The following is a 16,553-nucleotide window of genomic DNA, read 5'->3' on the forward strand; positions in this document are numbered from 1 at the left end:
TTGGACTTCTTTTTCTTTCTTTTTTTTTTTTTGAAAAGTCTGAAATCTCATCCGACTTGAGCTGCAGGAGCCCCGTTTATCAGGAGGAAATGTGAGAATTTGGGCTGTAATCAGTAAAGTTTTATAAAGGACGTCAGGGTTCTGTACCCCCACATGCAAAAATGTCTCTGAGCACACAGAGTGAAGTCACATGTGAGTAGTTTAAACTCCAAATTTTAAAGTAACCCCCCCGTCTTTGTCCTTTTTGCAGCTGATGCTTTGTGGGATGCAGGAGATCGATTTGGCCGACTGGCAGAAGAACACCATCTACAGACATTACACCAAGAACAGCAAGCAGATCCACTGGTTCTGGCAGGTATGGGCCTGTAAACACACACACCTACCACGCTGATGCTCCTAGGAAAGCGCTGACCTGAGCGTTTTTTCTGCAGGTGGTGAAAGAGATGGACAATGAGAAGAGAATCCGTCTGCTTCAGTTTGTAACGGGAACCTGTCGGCTGCCCGTCGGAGGGTTCTCCGAGCTCATAGGTACTGACTGCGTTTACAGGGACAGGAGTGTCCTGGTTATGAGGATTCTCCTGGTTTTAATACTGTTGTAAATAGATCTCTGCCTTTGCATGGAGGGACCTGTGATGTTTACAGACACTAACAGGAAATTCTCAAGCAATTGTAAGGAAATTGAGCAGACATTTAGCTCCAAACCAAAGTGCTGAAACAAAAGCTTTTCCATGCTGCTCTGGGAGCTGGAAATCCCAGAGCATTTTCATAAGATATAATAAAATTACTCACTTTCTTAATCATCTTCAGTTTGAGTTTCTGCTATGCGAGTCGGCAGCATTCAGCTTCCTGTTCAGGGTTTGAGTTTTGTTTGTGTGTGTGTGTGTCCTGCAGGAAGTAATGGTCCCCAGAAGTTCTGCATAGACAAAGTGGGGAAGGAGACTTGGCTTCCAAGAAGCCACACATGGTAAGATGCTGCCTCATGTTCTGCTTCTCCGAATCATCCATTTATTCATCGTCTCCCGCTGATCTTATTTAGGGTCGAGGGGGCGGAGCCTGTTCAAGCTGTTATAGGGTAAAAAGCAAGGTGTTTATTGAAGCGCTCCTCTGAAAAACTTAAAAATAGCCTAAGACTAGCAAGGTTACAAACGAGAAGGACAGCTTTACAAACCTCACAGCGGATCACCTGCCTCCATCACCCTATCCCAACATCCTCCTCTGTCACATCAGTCCCTGCATGTCCTCTTTCCCTCCCACCTGGCAGCTCCCTCTTCCACATCCTGTCTTCAGTATATCCACTATCCATCCTCTGCACTCGTCTCTCTAACTTTGTCTCAGCCTGAGCTTTTCCTCTGATGTACTCGTTTCTAATCCCGCCCACTTAGCTCACTCCCAATGAAATTCTGAACATATTCAGCTCGGCCTCCTGTTATTTTGTCATCATAGCAGCTCTCGCAACAATCTTATGAACCTATCCTTCTGTCATAAATCACCCCTGACACCCATCTCCACCCTGCCTGCACTTTCTTCTTCACCTCTCTCTACTTAAATCACTTTCCTTAGATTACAGTCTTTTCACAGTACAGAGAGCTGCCGCTCTGAGGCTAAAATGAATGTACAAAAAGACATCTGATAGACAGATCAGCAGATTTAACTAAACGTCTTAAAGTGGACTCATTTCACTCAACTTCCAGCTCCAGGTTTTTATTCTGGGACTCTACTAGAGCAGCTTTGCATAATTTAGAATCCTTCTTCATGTTGTAGATGGTCTCTGTGCAGTCCCTCAGGTCATCGTCTGTCTGAAACGAGCAGCTATTCCTGATAAATTCACTTTTTTAAAGTCACATAGTATTCAGAACCTCCCTGACAAGAGTCACATTTTTTATGCATGTTTTACCATCTCAGGACCGCCCCTCTGTCACCTTCACTTCCTGGATTAGTATCAGGAGAAGACGCTTGTATCTTAGCTGTAACGCTTCTGCTACATTTCGAAGGGAATTCTCGTTTTAAAGGAGAAAGAAAAAGACAGTTGAAATTTAAGGACGTGGATTCGGACAGGATTTCAGCTACAAAAGTAATTTCAGCTAAAAATACACATGATCTAAAATGAATTAAAGCCACTGAGCAGGGCAGGTAGGATTTAAAACGGTTACTACAGGGGGGAAAAATAAAAATCAGGATTTCACTTCCTCTGTTTGAGCTGTGAGCAGCCTGGGAGCGTTTAAAAAAATAGATAAATGTCACCCTGAAGTTCCATCTGTAAATCCACGCTGAGGTGTAACTCTGTCTCCTCCTCCTCAGCTTCAATCGTCTGGATCTGCCTCCCTACCGAAGCCTGGAACAGCTCCGAGAGAAGCTCCTGTTCGCCATCGAGGAGACGGAGGGATTTGGACAGGAGTGAGACGAGGAGGCAGAGACGGACGACACTTAAATCGACGAATAGTTTTTTGTTATTGGTCTTATTTTGCGTTTGTTTGTTCATCACAGGGCTGAGGAGTCACCTGTCAGCTAAACAAGCCCTCCCTGGGCGAGGATCATGTTAGTGAGCTAGTGAGCTGAATCATGGGATCAGGCTTGAGGCACAGGAACACAGAAGAGTGAATGCTTACGTGTGTGTGTGTGGGTGTGTGTGTGGTTGCTCATGTTAATGCCATTGTGTATTTGCATATAAATGGTGTGTATGTGTGTGGATTAAACAGGATGACCACTCCCCCACCTCCTTACTCACTGCTTAGAACCGCACCAAAACCAGACGACATGATAGTTTTAATGTCAGCAGCGACTCACAGCGACAGCACAGCTACCCGCAAATGCAGTACAACATATCTACCAGAGAGACGTACATTTTAAGCATATTAAAGCAGCGAGACGGCAGCGTGTGAGCGGAAGCTGTTATCGTGAACTAGTGCGCCTCTGTTACAGAGGTCAGAGAGATGAGATGCGATTTTATTTTTTCTGTTGATTGTGAAATTCAGTCGATTTCTCCTGTATATAACTCAAATAAATGAGATTTCAGTCATAAGATGTTTGGGTGAGGCTTTCTTTTTAAAATGCTTAATCCAGTGTGAGTGACGTAGGTTCAGCATTAATTGGTTTACTGTGCCGTGCAAACAATTCGAGCCACCCTTTGTTTCTTTATTATCAGACTTTCTTTTTTAAAGTGCTCTTGAGCAATCGTTCTGCAGGCTTTCTGAAGGTTTTTCACAGCTTTTCTTTGGACACTGGCGGCTTTTTCACTTGAACCTGATCATTTCTTTTGTTTGTTAAGCTACTTGACACCAAACTCTGAGTCATTCAAGAATAAAAAGGCACCAAACTCAACCAGTACCAGACAACTTGGCAAAGAAACATTTTAAATGGTATCTTTAGGCACTTTGGTACTAGGAGCATTTCGCAAAGACACATAATTTGTTCCCATTTCTTTTGTTGAATTTATGAAAAATATCAACGATAACACAGTTTGACAAACACAAGCAAACACTATCAGTCATGGAGTGGCCTCTCCAGAGCTCGGATCTCAATATTATTGAAGCAGTGTGAGATCATTCTGATAGAGGACGGAACAAAAAGGCAGCCGGCTTTCAAACAGGAGCTTTAAATGTCCTTCAAGGAGCTCAGAGAGCTACTCCTGAAGAGTGCTTAAAGAAATGACATGAAAGCAGCCTCAGAGTTCAATCTATGGTGAAGTGTAAAGGTGGTCATCCCAAATATTGACTTTCAGGCCCCTTAGAATTGTACAGAATTGTACTGTTTTTGCCTTATATACTGTATTTCCAGTTGTAAATATGTTTGCACCCATGAGGGGCGGCTTGAGACTTTTGCACAGAAATTACATAATGACTTACAATCATTAAAGTGTATATAACTTCTTTACAGAGGAAAATTCAAATGATGATGGAGGTTAGCAATGTCCAGATGTCAGATTTGAACTTCACAATAACAATACTGTACTGTTGAAGAAAGATGAAATGATAACCTTACTCAAAATGTATTTTTATGTGTGGTTTATGATTAATTACCCAAAATAGAATATTTATAAAAACATGCTTTGCATAGAAAAATTCACCATGTCACAATTGCTGTCGTGATTGCCATCATTACTGTGTTTAAAAAATAATCAACGATATTATTGAAATGTTTAGGGAAAATTTAAAAAAACGAACCATCTCTGTAGCTTTGTTTGTGGTTTTTGTTTTAAAAAAATCAGATAATAAAAAATATTTTAAAGGTGTTTTACACTGATTATCAAGGGTAGCGGTGTCACCTTTTTACTGACAAGTTTCCTGAGACGGCTTGAGGAATGTTGACATATGTTATTTCAGTCTTTGTAGGGGGGATTACACTCTGCCTGGGCCCCCCAGTTAGAGCTCAGCCCGAAGCAGTTTGAGGTTTGGCCGACTGGGTCACAATAATTGAAAATGCATGTTTGGATGTAACCATGCACGCAAACTTTGAGTGAATCTTCACTCTCAGTCTCCCATTGGCCGTCCAGTTTGTGGCTCTGGGCACAACAGATTATGTCTACAGCGGTGGAAAGACAATAAATTTAGTGAGTACGCTGGAGAGGTTTACTTAATCAGCCCACTGGACACAGGCAAGAGGCAAGGATGAGGTGGTTTGGTGACGTACAGAAGAGGGTTGGTGGATGTTTTGACATAGGGTGCTGAAGAGAGGACTTTTATTGGGAAAGTACCTCTTCCTTTGCTGGGACCGGAAGTAACTTCTCGTTCTCATTTGCCGGAAGTGCACCGGAGTTAGTCGCAGTTCTAAATGAAAATGCCACCTTTGTAGTGTTCGGATGACACCGGGACATTAACGGTGAATTTAATCAGATCTGAAATGCCTACTGGTGCTCACATCCGCCTTCCCCGTCGCTTTAATGTGGTGAGCGCGGATGAAGTCGCCAAGTTGTGCTACGAGCGTTTCAGTCAGCTTCCCCGCAGAGGGAAGCCTGAGCCGGGCAGAGAGTGGACCCTGCTGGCCGCTGTGCTCCAGATCACCCGCGGAGCTGACTCTCATTCAGGTTGTTCGGCAGGATGGACCAGTCCACTGTTCTGAAACCCCGGTTTCATTCATTTTTTCCCCATTTCTATCAAACGTCAGTGCTAAAAAGACATTTAAAGTTTTCTGAAGATGGGGAAAAAGGCTTTAAATTGTTCTAAATTATGTCCATAATGTATATTTCAGCGGACCTGTAGACACTGATATGAGTGAGGTATAGTGATGCGATATTTTTCTTTTTCCATCACAGTTGCTATGGAGGTTGTTTCTCTGGGAACTGGGACCAAATGTATTGGACAGACCGCCATGAGTCCCACAGGTGTGTGCAGATGGACGTTTTGTGTCTCAGATGCTGAAGGTGTCGATTGTGCAAACCAAATTTTGCTTTCCTTTTTAATTCAGGTGATGTACTTAACGACAGCCACGCAGAGGTCATTGCCAGGAGGGGATGTATCAGGTGTGTGTATGAACCCACCTGTGTCACTGCAGGCTGTTTGACTGTGCTGATTGCTTTATGTATATGTATGCGTTTTTATTTGCAGGTACCTGATCCACGAGCTGCACGGGGCTGTGAGCGGTCGGGGCAGCTCTGTGTTTTGTGCAGCAGATGAGCGAGGAAAGTGGAAGCTTCGGCCCAGAGTTTCCTTCCTCCTTTTTACCAGCCACACTCCCTGTGAGTGTCAGCACACAGGACAGCGACAATAACGAATACAGTTACACACAGCAGAAAGTAGATGGAAAGAAATCAAACCAGATCTGTGTTGCTCACACAGAGAGTGGCTAGGTTATCAGCTGTAGTTACTGTGAGTTAATGTGAGGTAGTTTGGTAACTTACCCAGTTTAGATTTATTCTGTTTTTTGATTACATAACCCATTCTAGCAGAGTGTAATGAAGGTCTTTATAAATGATAACATGTAATAACTCCTGTTTGTGCCAGAGATGCAAACAAATAGCCTGAAAAGTCTTTCAGCTCTTGAGCTTTGATGCAGAGTTGATATGGCAACAGTTAAATATTCACCACTGATAACATTTAACATCCGCTTATTAAGCAGTAAACCTAAATATTAGTCAGCAGCGGCATTGTTAGCCCATAAATAATAAAGATGCATTTCTGATAAGGATTGTTAATGTTTAACTCTCCAACCTCTTTATGGTAAAATTAGTTCCATGAGATGATGAATAATTGAGGACTTGACATGATTATTCTTGTTTGTGAAGGAAGTCAGTCCAGCCTTTTCATGCAGAGAACAGGGATCATTTGTGATAAAGCACATTGCGCTATAACTGAGACCGGCACAGTTCTGTGGGAACAAAGAGAGAAAGTAATTCTCAAATCATCGTTGCTCACCTGCTTAATCATCTCTGATTTACACGAAACTTTTATGGTCCAAAGTTTGGACACCTGTAATGATTGCTGTGAAATTTCAGCTTTATATATCAAAAACTTCACAATATATATATAGTTTTTAAACAGCAGCACTATATACATATAAACAGTATTAACAGAAAAAAGGTACAATCTGGTGTAAGAAGAAAAAAGTAAATATGTATTGCACAATGGTTTATAGAGGAAAATGGGAAAAACGTTGCGGCGAAACGTTGAGAAAGCACCGAGTTTTTTAAATGGACTGACAATGAGGTGAAGTTGTTGCTGCGAGTAACGCAAAAGTACAAAGTTGCAAAAGCGAGTGAGAATTAAAGAATTTGAAGAAAAGCTCTCTGGAGCATGTACGGACTGATATTAAGCTTTAATAGGGCTGTCAAAAGTTTTCGCTGTCCACACTGCGACACATAAAGCACCGTTTTCAAATTACGCGTTTTCGAGAGCGTTTTCAAAACGCTGCATTTTCCATGAGCGAGAACGCCGTCTCAGTGTGGACGGGAGGCCAAAACGGAGAGAAAATGATGCGTTTTCAAACTAAAACGCATTAGTGTGGACGTAGCCTTACATTGTAGTATTTGTTATTAGCTGTGAGGCATTTGCAGGCGTTTTCTTTTTTGTTGTCTTTCAGACATATGCATTCTACCTTTAACCATACCTTTATCTATCTTGGCTTTAATCATGCAGAAGTGTGCCCTCATGCCATTTGTTTGTCCGATCTGAAACCAGGTGGCGACGCCTCCATCATCCCCATGACTGACAGCCAGCCTCAGCCCTGCCCTCCTGTCACATCAGTAAAGGGCCATGAACAGACTGATGGAGGAGGAGACCTGAAAAGGAAAGCAGAGGAATCCGGCGAGGAGCGAATCTCTAAGCAGCCTCATCTGGAGGAGACGGCAGAGACAAAGGAAGAGGACAGAGGAGACACAGAACAGCGTGGATCGCTGAACTTTAACAAAACATCGGAAACATCCTCACAAACCAGCAGCTCTGCAGTCTTGGCTCAAACTGATGGCACTGGCCTGCATCATCAGGTCTCAGACATTCACAGAACAGGGGCCAAGTGTGTACCGGGTGGCCCAGCTGACCCTCTGCAGCCTGGGGTGGGGTATCACAGTCCGGGCGTTCTCCGGGTAAAGCCCGGCAGAGGAGAGCCAACTCTCTCCCTCTCCTGCAGCGACAAGATGGCCCGCTGGGGGGTGCTGGGCTTCCAGGGTGCACTGCTGTCCCATTACCTACAGGAGGCGCTGTACTTCAGCACCATGGTGGTGGGAAAGTGTCCATATGACCAAGAAGTCATGCAGAGAGCTTTGGTCACAAGGTAATGCTGAACCGGCTGCTTTATATTTTTATTAGTCATGCGCTGTGAAAACTTCACCTAAACAGATACAGAGCCAGTAATCACAACTCGTGATAATAATAAACACCAAATAGAGATATTGAAGGTTTATGTAACAGTTCCAGTCATGACCAGCATGTCAAGGACCCTCCTTGATGTAAAACAACGTTAGGTTCAATTAGAGTAAGCTAAATGCAGCAGATATTAATGAAAGTGAAATGAGTGCAATGACTTCACAGTTCAGTTTGGTTTCTGCCAGAAAAACGACCTGTTTGCAAACAGTTGCCTTTCAATGAACGAAGACACGTCCTCTCCACCAACTCCTGAGAGAAAAAACTGCTAAATGGTGAACTTAATTCTTCAGCTATTTTGCCAACTATCTAAATCATTGAATTCAGGTGTTCTAGTCACTACATGTGGCCTTCAGATTAGCTCAAGAACAGTTTGCAGAGAGCTTCATGGAGTGGGTATCTATGGTGGAGTAGCTGCATCCAAGCCTTACGTCACCAAGTGCAATGCAAAGCATCGGTGCTGTAAAGCATGAGGCCACTGGACTCCAGAACAATGTTGCATGTTCATGCTACCCTGTCTGTAAATGCGACAGACAAGTCTGGGTTTGGCAGTTGCCAGGACAACGGTACCTGTCTGACTGAATTGTGCCATGTGTAAAGTTTGGTGGAGGGCGGCGGTTATGGTGTGGAGTTGTTCTGGAGGAATTGGGCTCGGCCCCTGAATGCCTCAGCACACCAAGACTGTTCCTGTTTGGGGATGGCCTCTTCCTTCTCCAACACGGCTGCGCACCAGTGCACAAAGCAAGGTGCATAGAGACATGGATGAGCTAGTTTGGTGTGGAAGAACTTGACTGGCCTGCACAGAATCCTAACCTCAGCCTGACAGAACCCCTTTGGAGCGAATTAGAGTGGAGACCGTGAGCGAAGCCTTGTTGTTTTAAGCAGAAGAGACGAGCTGTTCATCCTTTTGTCTCCTGGGAGACGAGCCTTACAGAAGATTGGATCAAAGAGTTCACATTTGGAAATTTTTTTTTGGGGTTTTCTCTACTCATTTTGTCATGTTTGATTATAAATTGAAGAGGATCTGGATTTCTGTTGTTTTCCTGCTAGATTACAGCTTCCAAAGAATTCCACTGATGTCCTGCAGCTGATAACTTTGAGCAGATTTGGATTTCCCCTGTATTCCTCTGGGATTATTTATGTCAACACGAAACAGAGATAAGTGCATCGTCTCACCTGGATGTGCTCATTATTTGGTCAATCTCTCTCAAAATCAAACAAAACCAGCACTAGCTTAGAGAAGTTTATTGGATACGTATGATTCAAGAGATTTTTTTGGCTCTAGTTCGCTCCTGCTAAATTGCTTTGGTAAAACATCCTGCATTCAAAAAGTCTAAAAGGTGGTGTTAGGTAATATATATATAATCTTAAATGCTTTTATGCTGATTATTATTGGTTTATATAAGAGAGGCCCAGACTTCAGTGTAAAACTAGGTTACAGGCTGACCAGAAACTGCATGTTTTTTGTAGAATATGAGGAACCGACAGAGTGAGACTAAGTCTAGACAGGTTGCCCTGGCAACAGACCTTAGAAAGGGGAAGTTATTGCAAGCTGCACAAGAAGTTTTAGTGCACAGGCATATTAATAAATCAGACACAGAAAAGAGGAACTGAATAGAAGAAGTTTTGTGTGTAATGAAACTAGGGCTGCCACGATTTGTCGACTAGTCACGATTACGTCGACTATCAAAATCGTCGACGACTGATTTAATAGTCGACGCGTCGTTTGAAGCTTTGTAAGATCACAAAAGACGCAGGAATAAGTGGCAGGATTTAAGAGTGTAATAACGGACTGAAACAGAAGATGGCAGCATTGCATGTACAAGGATGTCAGCTACCGCTAAACCCCGAAGAAGAAGAAGAAGGAGCAGCTGTGTCCCAGAATTCATAGCGCGGCCCAGCGCAGTTTCCAACAATGGCGGCAGCTAGTTAGTTTTAATGTTACTCTTATTATTCTTTCTGGGTCACAAAATAAACGTTTAACATATTTTCAGGCGAGAATGTAGCTGTGTAAACCTCAAATATCTGCTCAGTTTATCAGGACACCACATATTTTCAAAAGCGCTCCGACGTTTTCGGAGACATCTGTTACCCACTAGCTCGTTAGCGAGCCGGGGGCTAGGCTCACTAGCGCGGTGAGAACACCGGACTCCCCGCAAATCGTTTTCAAACCCACCGCCGTCTTTCGCTACTCAGGTTAAATATATATGAGTCACTTAGATAACTTAAAATGTTATTGTTTGGCTTTTTTTTTTGTATTTTATTTGTTCCTGAGTAAATCAGTTTGTCTGAGATTAAAGTTATAGTTTTTACACAGCTGAATAAACGTCAAGCAGACAACTGATTATCAGAAGTGTGAGATGCTCCAGAATATACTCCAGTGTCCTGTTATATTTTAGATAGCAAGGAGTTCATTAAACTTCACCGAAACAATCTGCAAATTTCATTAAAATTTAATAAACTATCATCTTGTCTTTATTTTTAGTTAGCACAGACCTTAAACACTTAAAGCTGACAGCTAATGATAGTTATATGAGAGCAGATGCTGCTGGTGCAATAAGCTGTAGTTTTACGTCCAATGGATGATTATCTGATTAGTCGACTAATCGCAAAAATAATCGGTGACTAGTCGACTATCAAAATAATCGTTTGTGGCAGCCCTAAATGAAACTGTATGTGATGTCGAGAGGTACATAAATAACCTGGCTTCCTGTTTTCTGCTTGAGACTGGCTGATGTGAGCAGGCGTTTCTGTGTGTGCTCAGTCTCCATATCCCGGGATATGTAAGATTAAAGATCATTTTTTAAAGTAAAAGACCACTTTTGAGCTGTGTCTTTTTGGCCCTAAGAATCAAAAGAACCGTTTTTAACAGTGGACACTTCCTTTTTAACCTTGTGTGAAACCTCAAAGGTAAAAATCTGCATTTAATTAGAACGTCACTCAGTGGGTTCTTACATGTTACTTTAACCTTAAAAATGAACAGATCCTTGGGGCTTAATTTTCCAAGATACTGCATTTAAACCAGTCAGTTACCAAGTACACAGATTTAGAGGAGAGCTGCTGGTAATGGGTGTGGCTGAAGAGGAAGCGGGCTTAGCCACCCTGGCAAGCACACCTTCAGGATCAGCATCCGGAGGGCTGAGTACCAGTTTGAGCTGGGTGAGTCTCCTCCCTGGCTCCATCTAAGCTGTGTTTGCCTACTGGGTAATGCTCATGGGATTCAGAGATTAGGGCTTTTAAACAGAGCCAGTTCCAGACCTTCCTGTATTTGGGATTCCTGGTCAAAAATTCCCACTAACACACTCCTACATTCCCAGAAATGTTGAAGCTGGTATAGTTGCAAAGGGTGGGCCAGCATCATATTAAGCCCCATGGATTAAGAATGGGATGTCACTCAAGTTCATATGCACGTGAAAGCAGACGAGCAAATACTTAAGACAGCATAGTGTTCTTGTTGCAGTGTGCATGTTGGACAGGCACCAACTGGTGCTGGTTTAAAAACCACTTCCTTGGGCCGTATAACCAGGATATCTTTCCTTTATCTGCCTTCTGACAGCCTAACATCTGTAATCGGGCTAAGTGGTTACATCAAGGTAGCTGTCAGTTTGTGTGATTATCACTTATTCACACAGACAATGAACTCTTTCACCCATGAAGATAATGCATTTTGACGCCTCAGTATGCAACAATAAAGAACTGCTTTGATATCACTTTAATCATGTGGGAATTTTCTAGCTGCTAAATTCTGTGGAATTTAGTGGAACACCTGCAGCACTGCAGGTGTTAGGCAGTGAATAGTCTTCATCAAATCAGACCACACTCAATTAAATGCAGTGCTTCTGTGCTGTCAGGTGCGCCTGTGTATCGGACCTCCCTGCCGGTTTCGCCGTACGTCCGCCCGAGCTGCTCCAGGCCACGTTGGAGTTTCCTTTCAGCCAAGCCCAAACTGAGCTCCAGCACCAGGCCGGCCAGGGCCGCATCTCCCCCTGCGGGGCAGGTAGGACTGTCCACGTATTCTGCAAATTATTTGTAAGTGCCAAAAAACTAGATGTCAACACTTGACATCAACCATGGACTATCCCTAATATAGTCATCTCAAAGAAGCCACACCCACCTGCAGCTTAGACCTTCTGTTTGTGAGGATCACCCAATCGGGAAATTGCTTTAGTTCCTCCACTTGCTTTAGTGGAGGAACTGAGCATGAGATGAGAAAGGATTTCAGATCAAGAGTATCTGCTAGACTCAGGGTGTCTGCCTCGCTGCAGGCCTCTCTCAGTTTAGGTCCAGTTTGCAGCTGTCTCTTTCTGTTAATGGTATCAGTTTTTTAATAATAATAATAATAATGTATACTTTATTGATCCCCGTGGGGAAATTCCTCTCTGCATTTAACCCATTCACTCAGTGAAGCAGTTTTTACGGTTTCAATTAAAGTTTTAATTGTGTTTAAACTGCTCCAGCACTGAGCTGCAATCTCGGCGTGTATCTGAGGTTTGCTCCCTGTGTTTCAGCCATCAGCTGGTGTAACGTAACAGAGCAGCCACTAGATGTCACCGCTAACGGCTACAAACACGGAGTCACCAAGAAGGCCCTGGGAACAGCAAAAGCCAGGTAGAACCAATCCACTGTCATCATACATGAGTACCATGTGAGTTTGCTGTGTTCTCAAACATCCCGGCGTGCTTCTCTGATTTCAGGTCTCTTCTGTGCAAATCAGAGCTTTTTCATTCCTTCTTGTCTTTGGTGTCGGCCACCGATCCCTCGGCTCTCCCCGACTCTCTCAGGTAACAAACAATTGGCTCTTTCAGAAACTCGCTGCAGCTTTTGAAAACGCTCCAACGAGAGCTGCAATATTTGAAGAACAGTGCAGCTTCTCTCAGTTTGTGCAACTCTCATTCACATAAAACTACGTGCACCAATCACTAAGGAAATGTTCACATCACTGTGAAATGTTCATTACTGGAAATCGTGTTATGCAATCTGACTGTTACGCTCGTATTAAACAGGTGGGGTTGGTTTGAATTCCTCAGTCTTAGATTTCCAGCCTGCTGTGGGATAAAATGTTGTGTGTGCACTTTTTCAGACTTGTGTGCTATGCTGCTGCTGATTGGCTTCATGTTTACTGATCACTTTATGAAGTTATCAGGTGATTTTTGATTTTTTTTGTATTAAGCTTTCGTATTAAGGCTTCATCAAGCAGTGACCTTTAGCTTGCACTGGAGCAAGTTGTAATCGAGTCTGAAGTGACTGAGCTCAGAGTTAGCAGCTTCTCCAAATCTAAGGCCATGTGGATCTCACATGCACCAGGTTAGGTGGAGAAGGGTGCTGTGTTCTGTTCCTTACCTCACTTTTGGCCATGAGTTCCGGGTAGCGGCTGGACTTCGGCAGGTTTCGGGCTCTCCTTTAGAGATGAGCTGAGGATGTGGTGTCCAGCTGTGAGGAGATTAAAGGGCCAATCCAGGACATGCTGGAGGTACTGTTTCTCTCGGCTGGTGCCTTTGTTCTGCTCTCATTTTGTTACCTGTTAAACTATGGATAAAACCACCACCGTGGTGCAGTCATGCCAGGCTGTTGCCAAATAAAGGACTGTCCAAGGCTGCTGCGGTTTCATGTTGCACTCGACAGGAATCTGTAAGGTTTTTTTCTGTGAAAATTGGTCCTTGCAGTTGAATCCCTGGCTGTGTACTTATATTAAGTCTGTCACACGGCTACTTTGTTTGCATCGTCTTTGTTTTTGGAGATCCTGTCACATAGTGTGCTGTGCTACATTTATGTGGAAGACTGGCTTCAGGATGACAGTAGGTCTCCTGAAAATGAATCTGAGAAAATGAAACTCTGATGACTAACAATGGAGGACAAAGGTCCTTGTGTTTGTCAGAATACCTGATACGGCCCACACACAAAAGACATATTGTAAACACTCACACTCAGCTCAGCACAATGACAGGACTTAATGACAAAGGTACGTCCGAGGAGGAGAAACGGCAGACGAAGGAGGAAGTTGCAGCTGAGGGAAATCAATCGTTAATCTGCCTTTTGAGAGCCAGTCCTGATCACTTTATCTACAAGATGTTCTTCTTTACTACAGTGGCTCAAGTAACCACGGTAACCAGCAGATATTTGAACAATCTGTTTCTCCTATCTAACACACAGTAATCCACTTTCTCCCTTTGAATGATGTATTTTGAATCTTTATTACAGAACTTAAACTTCAGCTCATTTTACGTGCTAACAGGTTGTAGCAGCAATCTGCACGAACAGTTTCAGCCAATGGGGTTTTTTTGTACTTCTGTAGTGGTTTAAAAGTAACTTAGAGTAATAATTTTTGCTTCTTGCTTTACATCGAGGATTTTCTTTTCTTACATGTGTCCAGGAAAGCAGAGCTGCAGACCTACTGGGACTACAAGCAGGCCTCCCAGTCGTACCAGCAGGCCTGGCAGCAGCTGCGCAGTCAGGCATTCCCTCTGTGGCCGCGCAGTGACAGAAACCTCCTCCTCTTCCACTGACAACTCACTCTCGACAGGCTTGATGACAAAGCAGCTTTGTTGTAGGAGAAACTCAGAGGTCAAGGGTCGCCCAAGGTTGACCTTGTGAAACTCGGATTTCAAACATGCTGCAGAGAACAGAAAGGATTGCGGCACCCTTTTAATGAAAGGACAAGCTTGGCTTCTTTAATTTGCGCTGTCTTTTTCCTCTCTTCCTGTGTGTGTGTTGGCTCAGCTGGTCTGCAGTGCAGGTTTGCCTCAGCAGGACGCTCTGCGCTGTCACGCTGTTTGAAACTGTTGGTAATGCAGCACACACGATGGCTTATTTTCACAGTGCATGTCGTGGCTCCAGCTGCCTGGTGTTCTTAAAAGCGCACAGCCATTTATACCTGCACAGGAAAACACAGCCTCCAGTCTCACTCCTAGTTTGAATGCGTCCTGCACTAAAAACATGAAGATACTCCTGAAGTCCCAGACTATGTCAAAATTTGGAATCAAAGGAATTGCTTTAGTTGGTTTATCAGGTTGAACTGGCAAATTCTGGGAAAAGCTTTCTAATTTCATCGTAAGGAAACGACCAGCAGTTACTTTCTGGCAGTGGTTTGAACCCTGCAAAAACGTTTTCGCACCAGTTTGTTAACTCGGCCTGTGTAGGACACATTGTTGTGAAGAAAAAGGTAAAGCTGCACATTTCTGCACAAACAGTTAGGTCGTTCATTCAGGACCACGGTGCAGGGACAGAGGATCAGTTCAGTTGGTGATGTGGCTCAGCTGATTCCTGCTATTTCCTCTCTGCTAATGACAAACAGCACATGGTGGCTTATGTCCAGGATGCCCTCAATTTTCTCATTCTCATTCTTCAGCGATTTTGAGCTGTTTTCGTCACATCCATCGTAGAGATGCAGAGAACTGGGCTGCAGACATCTGATTACATCAGTGCAAGCTCGTCTGTAGCTCAGGGGAAAAATAACCACAGGTCGTGGCATATGGCTGCCTCTCCCTGCACCTGGTTTCTTCCTGGTAAAAGAGAGTTTTTCCTTCCCACTGTCACCAAGTGCTTGCTCATAGAAAGCTGTGTGTTTTCTCTGTATTATTATAGAGTCTTTACCTTTCAATATAAAGCACCTCATTGTGTTTTGTGTGCTGTATTAATAAAATTGAATTAAATTCTTTATATTGTTTTTTTAAATATATGGATAGTTGCATAAATAAACCTGAGGTTAATGCAAGTTTTCGGTTGGATTTTTTTTCCCTTGGCATGAGGGGATTCATTGTAGTTCTTTTCCATTAGAGAGAAAGCTGATGTTTCCAGAACTGCACAATTCAATAATCAGATGAATAAAAGCACTACAAGCCAAGGGAAAACAATATCAATCATATTTTAGATTCAAGAGAATCTTTTAACAGCTTCATAATTTTAGTCTGTGAGCGTTGGACTAATACAGAAAAAGCAGAGTTTTATATTTGAAGTATTGATTCAGCCCATGAGGTCCGATTAAACAGACCTTACAGGAAAACTGAACCAGGGGCAAACGCTCACTTCTTTAGACACACCTTGACCCCTTTTGCCTTCAGAGGTGCCTTAATTCTGTGTGGCATTAATTCGACAAGGTGCTGGAAACATTTCCTGAAGAAAACCACCCACAGTCACTTAAATCACCCGTTCTGATGCCCAGATTAAACTTCAACGGGTCATCTTGACCCTAAATGCACAGTTTCTGCCACGTGAGTGGCTGATTAAGCCAGTAAATGTATCTGGCAGTAGTTAGACTTTAAAGGGTCCATGGCCACGGCCGACTTCGATATCACTGAACCTGAAGAACATGAATATCTGTCACAGATAATGTGGCACACAGTATTTGACAAATATTAGGATAATTTATTTATAAACTCTGACTCAGTAGATTAATGATCACTTCTGTGTATCTATGTGTGAATCTATTCCACTGTGATGTTTCCCAGTTGGAGCTTCGACTTCCAGAGATGCTCCAAATGATTTCAAGAGAATAACTCATGTTATCAGCAAAGACTATGGATTTATTAGAAAGACCAGGGGCTTGAGGGAAATAAATGAGGTGATGCATTTTAAGAGCAACAGTATTTAAAACTGTCCCCTTTAAAAAGAAGTGAGCTTGAACTCTGCTGTAAAGGCGTCGGATTGAAAACTTCATGCTTTTCCAGTAGATTAAGTCTGAAAGGTGAGGGCTAATGAAGTTAATCTACGTTGATGCATTATAAGAAATGTCAGCTTTTGCTGCATGGAGCATTTTTGTGTTACATC

General features: G+C 43.1%; 2 protein-coding genes across 5 annotated transcripts in view; both read left to right on the forward strand.

Moving 5' to 3' along the window:
- Positions 1 to 3,019, forward strand: part of wwp2 (WW domain containing E3 ubiquitin protein ligase 2) — a 61,615-nt gene extending 58,596 nt beyond the window's left edge. For all 3 annotated transcript variants that reach the window (XM_082542296.1, XM_082542298.1, XM_082542297.1), the window contains 4 exons: positions 251 to 355; positions 432 to 528; positions 892 to 964; positions 2,299 to 3,019. In XM_082542296.1, coding sequence (XP_082398422.1) covers positions 251 to 355; positions 432 to 528; positions 892 to 964; positions 2,299 to 2,398 — 375 coding nt within the window. In that variant the 3' untranslated portion in view covers positions 2,399 to 3,019. The remainder of the gene's footprint in view (positions 1 to 250; positions 356 to 431; positions 529 to 891; positions 965 to 2,298) is intronic.
- Positions 3,020 to 4,726: 1,707 nt separating this feature from the next.
- Positions 4,727 to 15,446, forward strand: adat1 (adenosine deaminase tRNA specific 1). Of its 2 annotated transcripts, none has more exons than XM_082542683.1 (9): positions 4,727 to 5,020; positions 5,249 to 5,317; positions 5,401 to 5,455; positions 5,541 to 5,671; positions 7,110 to 7,701; positions 11,642 to 11,787; positions 12,299 to 12,398; positions 12,485 to 12,571; positions 14,161 to 15,446. In XM_082542683.1, exons 1-9 carry the CDS (start codon positions 4,837 to 4,839, stop codon positions 14,291 to 14,293), a joined length of 1,497 nt encoding a protein of 498 aa, XP_082398809.1. In that variant the 5' UTR covers positions 4,727 to 4,836; the 3' UTR covers positions 14,294 to 15,446. The 2 variants fall into 2 exon arrangements, with proteins under 2 accessions (XP_082398809.1, XP_082398810.1); XM_082542684.1 differs by having other exon boundaries at positions 5,007 to 5,095.
- The last annotated feature ends 1,107 nt before the right edge of the window (positions 15,447 to 16,553 follow it).

Source organism: Aulonocara stuartgranti, assembly GCF_965226115.1.
Source record: "Aulonocara stuartgranti genome assembly, chromosome: 7".
NCBI classification, from domain to species: domain Eukaryota; kingdom Metazoa; phylum Chordata; class Actinopteri; order Cichliformes; family Cichlidae; genus Aulonocara; species Aulonocara stuartgranti.

Bases quoted from the DNA above. Each gene is read 5' to 3' on its own strand.
- adat1 (XM_082542683.1), top strand. From the start codon at position 4,837: ATGCCTACTGGTGCTCACATCCGCCTTCCCCGTCGCTTTAATGTGGTG. The intron at 5,318-5,400 runs GTGTGTGCAGAT...TTTTTAATTCAG, and splicing joins GACCGCCATGAGTCCCACAG to GTGATGTACTTAACGACAGC. The intron at 5,672-7,109 runs GTGAGTGTCAGC...ATCTGAAACCAG, and splicing joins TTTTACCAGCCACACTCCCT to GTGGCGACGCCTCCATCATC.